General features: G+C 44.5%; 1 protein-coding gene across 2 annotated transcripts; it reads right to left on the reverse strand.

Moving 5' to 3' along the window:
- Positions 1-751: 751 nt before the first annotated feature.
- LOC118432552 (hairy/enhancer-of-split related with YRPW motif protein 2-like) lies at positions 752-12,379 on the reverse strand. Of its 2 annotated transcripts, none has more exons than XM_035844173.1 (5): positions 12,307-12,379; positions 7,156-7,266; positions 3,292-3,415; positions 2,994-3,103; positions 752-2,820 (listed from the first exon to the last, which is right to left on the reverse strand). In XM_035844173.1, the coding sequence occupies exons 1-5, from the start codon at positions 12,331-12,333 to the stop codon at positions 1,528-1,530; spliced, it is 1,665 nt and encodes a 554-aa protein (XP_035700066.1). In that variant the 5' UTR covers positions 12,334-12,379; the 3' UTR covers positions 752-1,527. The 2 variants fall into 2 exon arrangements, with proteins under 2 accessions (XP_035700066.1, XP_035700065.1); XM_035844172.1 differs by having other exon boundaries at positions 7,150-7,266.
- Positions 12,380-13,140: the final 761 nt, after the last annotated feature.

Consider the following 13,140-nt stretch of genomic DNA (forward strand, 5'->3'; position numbering starts at 1 on the left):
AGGACGGCATCCCCTGAATAGGAAGAGTCGCCGCGGCTCTGTCGTGATGCTTGTCCAACCAACCGCACCGGTACGCCGGCAAACACACCTGCTTATCCCGCTGACCCTTAGATTATGGGTGAGATACATAGAAGAACGCGCCCACGCAACGCATCTCTTGTAGTCAACACGAGTTTATTGCACCAAACGATCTACTGTGCTAGTCCGACATATCTCAAATTCCTGCGAATTTTCTGTAACTTACACCTTCTGAAAGGATATCGTGGGATAAAACTTCCTTTCTTACTGTCTAAACTAAAGCCTGGATAGATTACAAAGTGCAAACGAAATGTAGAAAGGATAGAAATGCATGAAGTTTAAATAGACCAAAGTAAAACTCCTTTGCGTAATGCTCTGGCTTACAATGTTTCTGTTTCATACAATCTCATCCAGTTAGACTACCTCTTGTACTTATTGCAAAAAAACTAGCCCAAGTTGGGAACGTTGTATTCTTTCTTAATCATGGCAAGTTACATATATTTTGTCACATTCCTTCTGGACATGTGTATCCTTTCAATCTTTCCTTCCTATACTTGTTAGCGTGGAAAGCTACAGCAATGATGAACGTAACAGAAGGACGGTTCATTGAGAAGGCGCGGTATGTAATGCGGGCATTCGTGCCTATCATTGCTGTCCATGGTGCTGAAACATATGTAGCTAGGCCCACTCACGGCTTTATGTGACTACCTTTAGCTATCAAAAGATGCCCGGTCATAGGAAGAGAATAAGGTATTTTTATTGAGTAAATCTCCCACTAGGAATATATGCCACAATTTTTACAAAATGAAGTCGCAGAGTTCTAGAATATACGTTGCAACTGCACTTCACAGAACGGGAAAAGTAGTTTGCCAATATCTGTCTATATAGTAGTGTTTCAAGTATAACGTTATAGCTATAGATATGTAATTCATCGATTGATTTTATACATTTTGAGATACAGAATATCTTTGTACATTCAGGGTTGACTAATACAATTTCAAGTAGTGGTCATGCAGAGACATTTATGAACATTTATATAGTATACTAGCAAAAGTCATTTACAATCTTGTAAAACGATAGCACGAACTCCTGACAACGTGACAACAATTGTTCTTAAAGCGCACACTTGCACATCATACAATCTACAATTTTCAAGATAAAGTCTTATGATCAATATTTTACAGTGATTATGTTTGAATATAACGCCGTATTCCGGGTAGTCTACTTACATCCGGGATATTGATAGTGCCTTTTAGATAAAGAAAAAAGATTGCGGTCATTTGAAAGGTCATTCTAAATTTTCCTGAATAAACAGGTGAGCAGTAGTTATTTACATAGTCCTAACCCAACGAAATAATTTTAGCCGCGCTACTATTTCATTTCAGTTCATTTAATCTACTACAGGAAATATGCTGTTGATAGTATTGGAGAAAACTTACGTTAAGTATGAATTTTACAAGTTCCGCTTGCGAATTCCCCTTAGGGTATGGGAAGGAAATAAGGTCTCTGTCATCTGGGATGTTTTCGGGCGATGTTTTCAAGCGCTCTTATCGGATTAATAGGTGTTGGAGGTGTGGTCTGCGCATGTGTCGCCATTGGGATGTCAAAGTTTGCTACGGGTATGCCGTGCAGATATTGGCCCGGAAGGTGCTTCATGGCGTCTGCAGTGTCCGCCATGACACTGGTGCTGAGGAGACTGCTATGGGGTGCAAGGGTCACCAATGCAGGACACTGCATCATCGTGTTCATTCCCGTCTGATTGGACGTGGAAATCATGTGACCCAGTGGCCCATGGTTGGCGGATGGGATCACCTGACTCAAAGGGTTTTGATTGGATGAAGAAGCCACGTGGCTAGGGTTCACGATGACATGATTGGCTGCCGTTGGATTGACCTGAACGTGCGTGGGAACTTGAATGTACTGCGGCACGAAGAACTGTTGCCCTGTCATCGGGTCAACTACCAACCTCGGTGTTGCGGGAAGCAGCTTGCCTTGCATGCCGGGGACGGGCAGCTGAGGCAGGAACGTCACCAAAGGTCCGGCCGGCGGCCCGGGACACGCGAGTGTCGTGCTTGGAGTCGTCGTTCTGAACCCACTCGTGCTGCCGGATACTAGTGACGTGTGCATGTTCGCCAGGCTGGTTAAAGGGTTGGGCATCAACACCGGTCCGGTGGTGGCTGTTGAGACGCATGATGGACTCGAGAGCATGGTGACTAGTCTCGACTTGGTCGCAGTCGGATGTGACGTCACCGTTGTACTTGAGGCGACCGAGGCCTCCACGGAGATGGGCGGTGACGAGCTCGGTGATGACATCACCTCGGACATTGGAGAACTGTCTCCTGCAGACGCCACCGCAACAGACAGAGTGGGTGGTGACGTTTGCGTGACGTCAGAGGGGCAGGATGACGTAGTGACGGAAGTCGTCGGGGATAGGACCGGGGCGGTTGCCTCACCGTTCACGACATCTATCTCACTACTGGCGCTTCTGCGGTCTGCGTTCTCTGTGTCGTCTGCAGATTTTTCCTCCATTTTTTCCTCCTCCGGGATAGCCTTTACCGGACTTGAGCACTTCCGGGTCCCGTTGGAGAGCAGAGCACGGTTAAACCTGGACGTGACCGTGACGTTAGACGGAAGTGGCACGCTCTGTGCGCTGGTGTTCGCCCCTTGGTTCAAGTGGTTGTCCCTCACACCAGGTTCCCTGATGCCAAAGTTGATGACAGAGCCAAACTTTCCATTTGAGAGACCCCTGGCGGCAGGGCCTCGTGTCTGCAGGTGACACAGTAGCCGAAGGAAGCGCACATCCTACGGAAACAGCATGGAAATCGTCGGTTACTTTTTATGCACAAAAACAAAATGAATTATTTTCTGACGGCATTCTGTCTATAGATAAGGGGATCCAGATCACAAAGAAACAAGCAAACAAACACAAACATGAGCTCATTGCCAGAGGTGCCATTACAAGTAGTTGTTCTCACCTGCGGATTCATCCCTTCCACCTCCGCCAGGTAGCGTGCCACCTCCTTCACACACTCCCGGTACCCTTCTTCAAAATGACGCATGTCAACTTCGTCTCGCTTCGGGTCACCTGAAAATACGTTTAAGTAGATTAGTTGTAAACCAACCATGAACGCTATCGCACTTTTAGCCCCAAAGCATGGAAAGGTTACTTTTCAGATCACTTAGATAAAATAGATTAAAATGATGATAAAGATCACGCTTGGGGTACCAATATATCACGCGAGTATCATGTGATCATCACGTGACCGCCCTAACCTGGGTCTCCAGTGTTGCTGTCCCTGTTCTCCTGTCCCTTCATGTTGGACTGGATGTGTTTGACGTATGACACCGCCATCTCCAGAACCTCGGCCTTCTCCAGCTTCCCAGAAAGACCTCGTCTCTAGAATTTAGAACGAAAATGTTATTGAAAACAAGACACGAGATCCAACCTTCTTTTTTGGCTAACAACTTTCGTTCAACTCTCCATTGCTTAGCCCTTGATTGAAGAGAAAAGCTATGGCGAAGTCAAATCGTAATATGATATCCACTTGAGAACCAACTACGATCAAAGCCGGCCTCCGAACTGATAGTCTCAGGAGAACCGAGACATTCAGCAGTTCGCTTGTCAACTCTGGCTTCAGCTGGGATATTGAATGACATATTCATAAGGACCGTTCAGCGAGATCCAGGATAATCATCACCACCTTTCTTCAATTTTGATCCAATCACCGCCGCCAGCGCGACCTTAAGGAACAGATGCCCGAAGAACAGTCTTATATCGATCTGATGATATCATTTCTGACAAGTGGAGCGTTGCGTGCTGCCCGTCCTCCCCTTCCCTGTTGGGGCAGACAGGCGAGGCAGGCGCGCTGACAGATGGAGTCGTTGGCGTGCATACAGCTGAGCTGTGATATCCGCCATGCGTGGCAAACTGCGCAGCCGGGGAGATCTGTTGTACTTAGCGTGAAAACTCATCTGTGTTGTTAAAAATAACATCATGAAAGAGTTATATATTCTTTCAACTCAACTCAAGGAAATTTAAAGTTGCCTAATTTTCGGACCTTCTTCATGGTGAGTGGTACCAGTTGCTCGCTGCGATCACGTGCTCAGAGCAACCTGGTCAGTTATCCTGAAGAATGTTCGGTTTGAATTTCTTTTCGTCTCTAAAAAGATTTACTCTGTCATGAAATGCATCATAAGAACTCACAGCAATCTCACTACAGCCCAATTCAATCTTACGGCTGGATATGCGAACATGCAGACTTAGAATCCAGCCAACAACCATCCATATTGTGAATGGATAGGCCTTGTAGTTACTTTTGCCAGTTTTGGTACTATTAGTTCAACTTTGCTTTCAATGTTCCAAAGGAGATGAGAATGCAGCCCTAATGTCCTCTCTTAAGAGGAGACAATCAGACGGCACAGTTTAGCATCAGGAGATAAATCCTTGGCACTGTTTCAACCATCTATTTCTAAATGCCTTGTATGCATGGTGTTCCACATGTCTGGCTCATCAGTCTGATTTCCTCGTTTAAAGACTTTCCCAGAAAAGCCTTCTCTGATCTCATCACTGTAAAAGCAATGTGTAACTCCTACGCTAGCCTGGTGCCGTTATCTTCTGGTGATCTCCTCGGTACTGGGAATGTCGCTCATCCGCCGAGGTCTATCAGTATACTCCGGTGAAGTTTTACGAGGTGGGATTCAGCTATGCTACCTTGTGTAATTCCTTGTTACGGGGTGTATGGAATCAGAAAGATTGGTTGTCAGAGTAACCGACTGTATAAAGATCTAGTCAATGGTGACACGACCCGTGGTATGGTACCAGACTACTCTTTCTCCCTCCTCTAGTCTTAAAATTTCCCCGAGTTTTCCTGCCTCTGACCCTTCTGACAGACTGCCCGCTCCTCCCGGTCTTATTAATGATCCAATTGTGCCGGTTGTCACGTTCCTTTCCCCCCCAAGACACTCCGTCTTTAGAACCCATTAGGGGCTGCGTGCGAGGCGTGCTCCTGTCCAGACACGCCAGATTAGCGATGGAAGAGGGAGACAAGCCCCGCGAAGTCCCGCGCCTATCGCAGCCCCGCACGGCCTGACCAACCCGCTTCATGGCCGCGACCTTGACAATGAAAAAGTTATTTCTAATTTCACCTTTGTTTCTTTCTAATCAAGCTATTACAGACAATATTATTTTTGTGGTTATTAGGTCTAAAATAAAACCCAAGGCTACCCTTTATGACATTTGATGAATATAATTTTTTTCGGATTTTATAAAAAAAAGTCGCACTTATTCTGAATAATTCAAATAAATCTAGAAAAAAAGTTTTACCGGGTGAATGAAAGCTCTGATATGCTCATTACTATTTATAAAGACAAAGTTAATGTTGAACATCTGTTTGCTCCGAAACAAATAAAACTTATTGACGTCATAGGCGAAAACTTGTAAATGTTTTACCTTGTTTGCTTTTATGTGATTTTAATGTTGTTTTCTCGTAAATCCGTGGAACACATCTCTGCAGGACGCGCCTGTCATAAAAACGTTCAGAAAAGTTTTCTAATTAAAGTAACCTTGAGGAAGAAACTTTTTCCTAAGTACACCTTTCCCTAGAGATCTTCTCATGAAATGTTGAGGTTGTAAAATGGCTACATCGGCCTTGAACAATCACTCTTCGTCTTCTAATATCTAGTTAGCTCAGATAAAGCAGCAGGAAGAAAAGTTCGTAAATGCTCCTGGGACTGTGATGCGCTTCAATACTAGAGATAAAGAAATGATTTTGATTGAAAGCACCGAATTCAACATATTGAGGCGGTCTAGTTCATTGCCATATGACATGCAGTTTGTTGTCACACCCAATTGTAATTGTTCACAGCAGCAGAATGTTCCTGGTAAAACGATCACTGTGGTTGGCAGTAAAAGCTGTGTGCTTTCCCTGTTGAGAGTTAAATTCACATTAATGAATATATGACCTCCAGGGGTGGCAATGATACAACGTCTGAACAGTTTCAGGCGTTGCTATTATGTTTCTGTCTCAATGGTGTTAATGACATTTAAAACGACCAGACCATGCTTGTTTTTAAAATCCATGGAGAGTTTCCCGGTAACAGAGCGGTATCCACACGCCCGTGCCGTTTGAAGCAGAGCGAACATGTCACCTGTCCTGTCGGCACACATCACGGTCCCGCCGTCCCCGCTACCACATCGATCCGGCCGCTAATTCAACACAGAAAAAACGTCCGATTTCCGACGGCTGAATCCCTTTAATTACCGGCTCGTCCGTCCAGGTCACTTCCACCCAAAAGCAAAGCAAACCAGGTGTGTAAGCACTCCCTACTCGCGCCGTCTGTCCCCGCGCAGTTACTACTAATTTCTCTGCAGCGACGCCAAACGTGACAACGTCCAAATCCCAAGGATTAGGCGCAAATGTTGATTTTCGTCTAATGACAGAGATTTCTGCCGCAAGAGCGTCCTGATTAGGCACGCTGTGATTTGAGCAGTAACGTTCTGCCAAACCTGTCGCTTCCGTTTTCTCACTACTCCCGTCAGTGTTATAGTTATTAGATGTTGACTGACTGGTCCTAAGCCTATGATATCTGCTAGATTTAAGCAAAACACAGCAAGTGCGAAACTGTCCGGTCAGATTTTCTTTGTCTCGACACTTCCTGTCCCTTAATGTGCGGCGCACATGCCTATGGAAGCTCAACTAGCTTTTCTTGTCGGCGCAAATCAGTGTTAACTGTGCGGAAGAAAAGTTTGCCAAGTTTGTTCCAGATGGCTGAGTTGGGTAGGGTTGCTGTCGCAAAGCAATCGGTGCACTTCAAGTCGTCCGTAGAGATGATTGGTTCACAGAAATTTCAATCAACATATGATAATCACATGAGAGATAAGCTATGCACCAGAGACCCCCCTTCGTCTCGTAATGACGGTATAGAAGCACACGGTAACAGCTGTCAGTTCAGAACCAAGGACAGGAAGTTATCACCACATGAAGGGGAAGCGGTACATATTCAGACTCAACTGTACGCCATGAAAACCACGTCCAACCTTAGGCGTGGAACCCAAGCTTCCTTATATCAATACAATATGATATTTCAACAGATGGTGGTCTTGTGACGTAATGAACGCATCATAATACTCACACATACCCTGTTGACCGACTTGGAGAATGCCGCCGGGATAGCCTGACTCAGCTGGGCGATACACGTGTTGATGCGGTGCCGCCTTCGCCGCTCCACTATCTTGTGGGAAGATATCTCCTGTGTAAAAACATATGTTACACATTTTGTATGCAAACACAACCGATATCAATCGTGGTTATCTCCTGTGTAGAAACATGTGTCATACATTTTGTATGCAAACATCCGACATCAATTGTGGTTAAATCAATTTAATCATGATATTATTTTAAATTTAGCAAAAAATTAAAACACTTCCTTAGCTTCTCTTTGACTAATGCCTAGCGTGTACTGTGTGATGAATGTTAAATGGTTGTTAACTTTGTTCGCTTTATTCGCTTTAGAGTAATACATCGATGTAAGGCTTGATATATCAGTAGCTTTGTATCACTCAATATCACCACGTTACATCGAGTATCCAGATCCGTTCGGGCCCAGTTTTCACAACTTTCAAGTTCAGCTAAATCATGAAAAACGATGAGGGTGATTCTTTCTATCAGTGAAGACATTTATCCAGATTTGCTCGCCCGTTGATCGTGCAGCTGGGAGATGTATAACAACCCAGAGGCGCGATTAAGTCACATCGCAACCCGATAGAGTAATCGCCAGTAAAAGTGTTGCTGTCGTTGTGCATTAATCAGAAAGACGATTTTTCGAAACTTTCTTCTCGGAATCTCAAGCCCATAGAAGTATATTATCACCAGAGACAAGGCATGAGTATTCATAGGATGTATCAGAAGATCACCAAATATTCAGGTCAACCTTTGACTTTCTTCATGGTAAGTGGTACCAGTTGCTCGCTAAGATCACGTGCTCATGGCAATTTGGTCAGTTATTCTGAAGAAGGTTCGGTTTTAATTTCTTTTATTTTGAATGACTGTTTGAGTTTGCCATTGTTTTTACATTGCAAAATTGATTGTTTCCTCCACGCCTGGTATTAGCGATAGCGTGCATTGACTACAGCATAGTGTGATGGGTCAAACGGTGTTTAAAAGGACTGCTCGAAGGCAGCTATTCGATATGAAAGATGAAGATAGCATACCAACGATACCCTAACCGTTCACGACAATAGTTACGTTACGACTGAAACTTTGATAAAGGCTAGACATCCAGCCAGGTAAACCATGTTTAAATACAAATCAATCTCTACAATTGGATTAGATACAAAAATTACTTCAGGACGTTTAGAGTGACATCCATCACTCGCCTTCAGCGTCATTGGCGTTGTTTTTCGTGACACTGAAGAAGGGTGATGGATGTCTCAGGGAATGTCTTGAAGTAATCGGCGTATCTTATCCAGTTACGATCGAAAGTAAGGATCTGAAAATGCTTCCTTTAAAGTTGCACGTCGCGAAGTGGTTTGTACCGCGGGTGCCAGGCTTGTAAAGGCCACTTACCCTGTTGCGAATGTGCCGCTAACTATTCCAGAGGAGGTGGAATGAGTGAAACGTGTGCCACATCCCAGATGGGCGACTTCCTAACCTCGGGAGGCCGAGATACGACTACCTCTCAACCTCCAGTCGAATTGATATCGATCTCGATCGATTTCAGTTGTACCCCGTCGCCTACTCCTCCCCTCCCCTTTCCCCCTGACCCTCCGTGTCCCAAGAGAGGTCAGAGTTCAGTCAGGCGTCGTCGCCTCCTATCGCTTAATCAGATCCGCGGTAAAGGAAGCGTTCCCCCTGCCGTCTCCACTCAGATCACCCATCCGTCAGCGGGCCGCTTGCCTCACGTCCCGGCCTCGGTGTGGAAGATTTACGGCAGGGTTCCTCGCCGCACTGTGTCACAGCCCGAGCTTTAGAAGTTCGTGTTTCATAGTACAAAGCTAAACTTTCTTCCAACAAAAAAAGTACACAAGGATCAAATTGTCAACGATCAAATGTGTGTCTCTCAACACATCCACATCGAATCACCGTTTCACTGGACAAAGTTAGAATACTGGCCACTGAACAGAACTACTTTGTAAAAAGTATAAAGGAGGCCATATACATCAGGGTCCTCCAGCCATCACTGAACAGAGACGGTGGACGTTATAAACATCCTGGCACGTTTGACCAATTGTTGACGACACGTATCCGCAAGATCACGTGATAATAAGATCACGTGTCCGTAACTCTCGCGAGTTTACGTTCTAAAGTGATTGGTCCTCAGCATTGATCCTGAAGAAGGTGACAGTGGTCGTTGAAAATTTGATCCGTGTGTATTTTTGTGTTGGAAGAAACTTTAGCTTTGTACTATGATAACTATCAACACAGACGAGCTTCCATGATAAGTTCATATTTCATTGACAACTCCAAAGGTGCTTTATCCTTAAAGGATTGCAAAAGATTGGCTTACTTTCTTCATGTATCAAGCAAAGACTAGCAAGCTTAATTTGGAAGTTTTCAGACAAGATCACGGAAGAAAGAATGGGTGTCTTACACGTTTGTCTGCAAGCTACTCTCTGTCGGAATATTGCAGTTTGAAAAGATATCAGGATTAGGAGCTATAAACCTTTTAGGAGCTATCTTATCTTCTCTCTTTCTTATGAATGGCACCTATTTTTGATCAGTGAAAATCCCAAATCGGTTTTTGCCCTGTACCCTGTAGTATATCATTTTTTATCAGGGCCTGTGTTTGGGCTTAAATGAACCTGGGTGTGTATGAATCCCTTTTTTATCTCCATTTTATTGTTGCATAACCGGTAAACGGCCGCCTTTAGGCTTTATACACCAGTTTTGTGAAAAACTGCCTAAAACATGTAACGTTTGATACGATCACACCGGGAAGGAACCCTATTATTTTCGATAAGTGCGGTGACATCTTCAGTGCTCAAGATGTGGGCCTCCTCAAATACAGTGAAAGCGAACCGGTTTATCTCACTAAAGAACTACTGGCATTTTTACTGCTTGTGATAGAGACGACAAGTGCTATGTATAGTATTTACAGAACAATTGTACCGGGGAAATTCCCCTAACTTTTTTTGACAAGCACAATTAACAGTGGACCAAGGCTTAACGTCCCGTCCTAAGAACTGCAACCCTTTCAGGTGAGTGACACAGCCGTGCGCGGGATCGAACTCACGGCTTCTGCAGCTTATCAAAACCTTTTTTGTTGGTCCGGTCCAGAAAAACCGGACATGAAAAAATCAGTGGACCGCATGTTGGACCGATTCGAAAATGAGCAGATTATATCGGCAGGCGTTCACGCGTTATGGGGCTTACCAGTCCAAGAAAAGAACAATCGAAGTAGAGGAGAGTTTATACGGTCAAACTCGCTCTAAAACAGAGGCAGTTAGTATTGTTTACATGATGAATTTTAAAACGTCGGATACTGTACCAAACAGAATCCTTGGCAGCGAAATGGACCGTAGTTTTGAGTATCGCCCATTCACGTTCACGTCCGGATCTGGACCTAGACCTGATCTTCTGGACCGGTCCCCACCTCTACCCAGAACCATTAGATTCTAAGTCAAGAGTCCCAACCACATGAGTCCACTCTTTGCCACCCCTATCATAGTCTAACATAGCCTACGATCCAGCCCACCCAAAGACACACACTCTGGGCCACGCTCGATAAATCATAGGCGAGACTCGTGGCAACGATTTTCACTTATCTTTTCATTAGGCTTATCAAGCTCGTTCTTTACCGAGTATAGATCCGACATCAGGAAGGGAAAAGACCCGCCATCTATTATCTGTTATCATCGGTAATGCATGAGTGGGTGTGCGGATAGCCGTTGGCAGTCTCTAGATAGTGACATTCTTTCAGATGCGTCAATTCCGTCTTACCGATCTTCTTACTGACATTTTAACATACGAAAGATAGTCGTGACAACACGTATAGAAACGCTATACCATGCTGAAATTAGTGTGCAAAAAAAGAAGAAAAACAATGCCAGTTTTAAATGATTGAGTTTTCAAATGTATCCAAGAGAAGAGGGGAAACGACTCAAATATATCATACGCCTGGAAGAAACGCAAGATTTCCGCGGTCTTACATCTTATCTTTGATATATTTCTTGGAGAGACATAGAATTTGGAAATTAATACCCAGTATTCTAAAAGACAATGTCAGTCTATTACTAGTGTTGGGGATGTAGGATCAATGCCAAGATATACCCTCATTCCTCCAGAGCGGCGACCTCGTGGCGACCTGGAGGCGACCCGAGGGTGACCTGAAAACTCGACAGAACGCTGTCTATAGTTAAAATCGAATCTTTTGACGCTGAGTAAGTTTTGTTGTCTTTCATTCATATTTTAACATTTTACATGATATACTCATGAAATCAAAGGGTACATAAATCCAGTTTAGGTCGCAGCTAGATCGGCGCACGATCGCCGTCTATCAGAAAAGGAAGGCTCTGGACATTGTGTTCGCTCATCAAAAACGTAAAATTTCCGCTGTCTTACATCCTAAAAGTAATTACCTCAGAACTGATGACGGTGACGTCACTTTTATTACGTCGCCACGCCAGTCTGATGGTCTGTCAACGCGTAATATATGGTTATTTGGTTAATTTCTACCCGACGCGAATAAATTGGATCAAATAGCTCATTCGTCCCGGAGACAGGAATCAGTCGCCCGGCATCAATCAGACGGGCGACCCGAATGGCCGCATGCCAATCTCGGGTCCGTTTCAAATCATCGATACTTTATCTCCTCAAAAACGTGTTTGGTGTAAGTGATGGTTTCCATGAATGCTTTCTAAACGTTTTGATGCACCACCTTCATATTGAAGATCTTTGATTGATACACAGTGGGAAAAGGTTGTTTTTCTAGGTTGACTGTCCGGATACGTTTTGTGGGTACTTAATAGTAGTGTTTCGGTTGACTGGACCGATAAGCTAAGCCCGCAATCCTGATAGAGACATCTGCTAAAGTACAAACCGCGAACCGCAAAACTCATGAATCACGAAGACTGGAGCAACTAGGTATCAAAACTGGAAGTTTAGCTGCAGTGCAGTCGCTAGGAGGTCCATTATCAAACTTGACCTTCGTTTTTCCCGACACCTACCTACAAACTTTCTAAAATTATGCTATCTACCTACACAGCCAGCCAATCACCCAACAGCAATCAGCATTGTCATTGAATACATAGCCTTCTCGACGAAGGTAAAAAAATTTATAGTGCTTTCCTACCTTCTGGTCCCGCTTGGCGGGTGCCATGTCGGTCCTGCTGCCGGCCTCCCGCTCACCGCTGCCCGGCGCCGAGGCACACTGTGCTGACCTGGACTGGCTGAGTCACAACTCGGTACGTTAAAGATAGCGTCCTGCACTACGCGCTGACGTCTTAAGGAGATAATGGGAGCCCTGGTCTGGTTTAGCTCCCGCTCAGCGTCCCAGATATCGACAGTTGATGCGTCCTACTGTGCCAATCGTGGAGGTGGGAAGTGTCCTATCTGAAATAGATAAGACGATATCATTTAGGGCTCGTCATTCGATTTTCTATGTCACAAGGCACTATCTTTGCTCCTTCAGAGATACCTTTAGATACCATTAGAATGTTCTGTTCAAGTCTGATATGCGTTTCATTTTAAGGTAGATAAAACGCTTGGACAGTGACCTGGAAATGCGTAAATGACGTGTTTTAGCCTCAAGTGGGCTCTCAGATGTATCTGTCAAGAATTATAAGAAGTGTCAAAGAAGGCCTAAGCAAACATTAACGGTTACACACAGAAACACATCTAAAAATACTGTCTGCACTTTTGAAATGATTGGAGGACCGATAGCTGACGTCGAAAATGGACTTTTTGCACAGTTGCTATTTGAATATACCGCACGCTGATATCACAAAAAATTCGGCGCTTCTATCGTACGTACGGCCTCACTCTGCAGTTAAGCAAAGCTACAAAATCCCCAGGGAAGTGTCATTTCTTAATCCGGAAGGTTATCCGCCCTTGTCACCATTGATACGACACAAACGATGCTCTTAGTGTCACCAAGGCTCTTACGAAATATTACAAAGATTAGACG

Source organism: Branchiostoma floridae, chromosome 15 (genome assembly GCF_000003815.2).
Source record: "Branchiostoma floridae strain S238N-H82 chromosome 15, Bfl_VNyyK, whole genome shotgun sequence".
Taxonomy (NCBI): Eukaryota; Metazoa; Chordata; class Leptocardii; order Amphioxiformes; family Branchiostomatidae; genus Branchiostoma; species Branchiostoma floridae.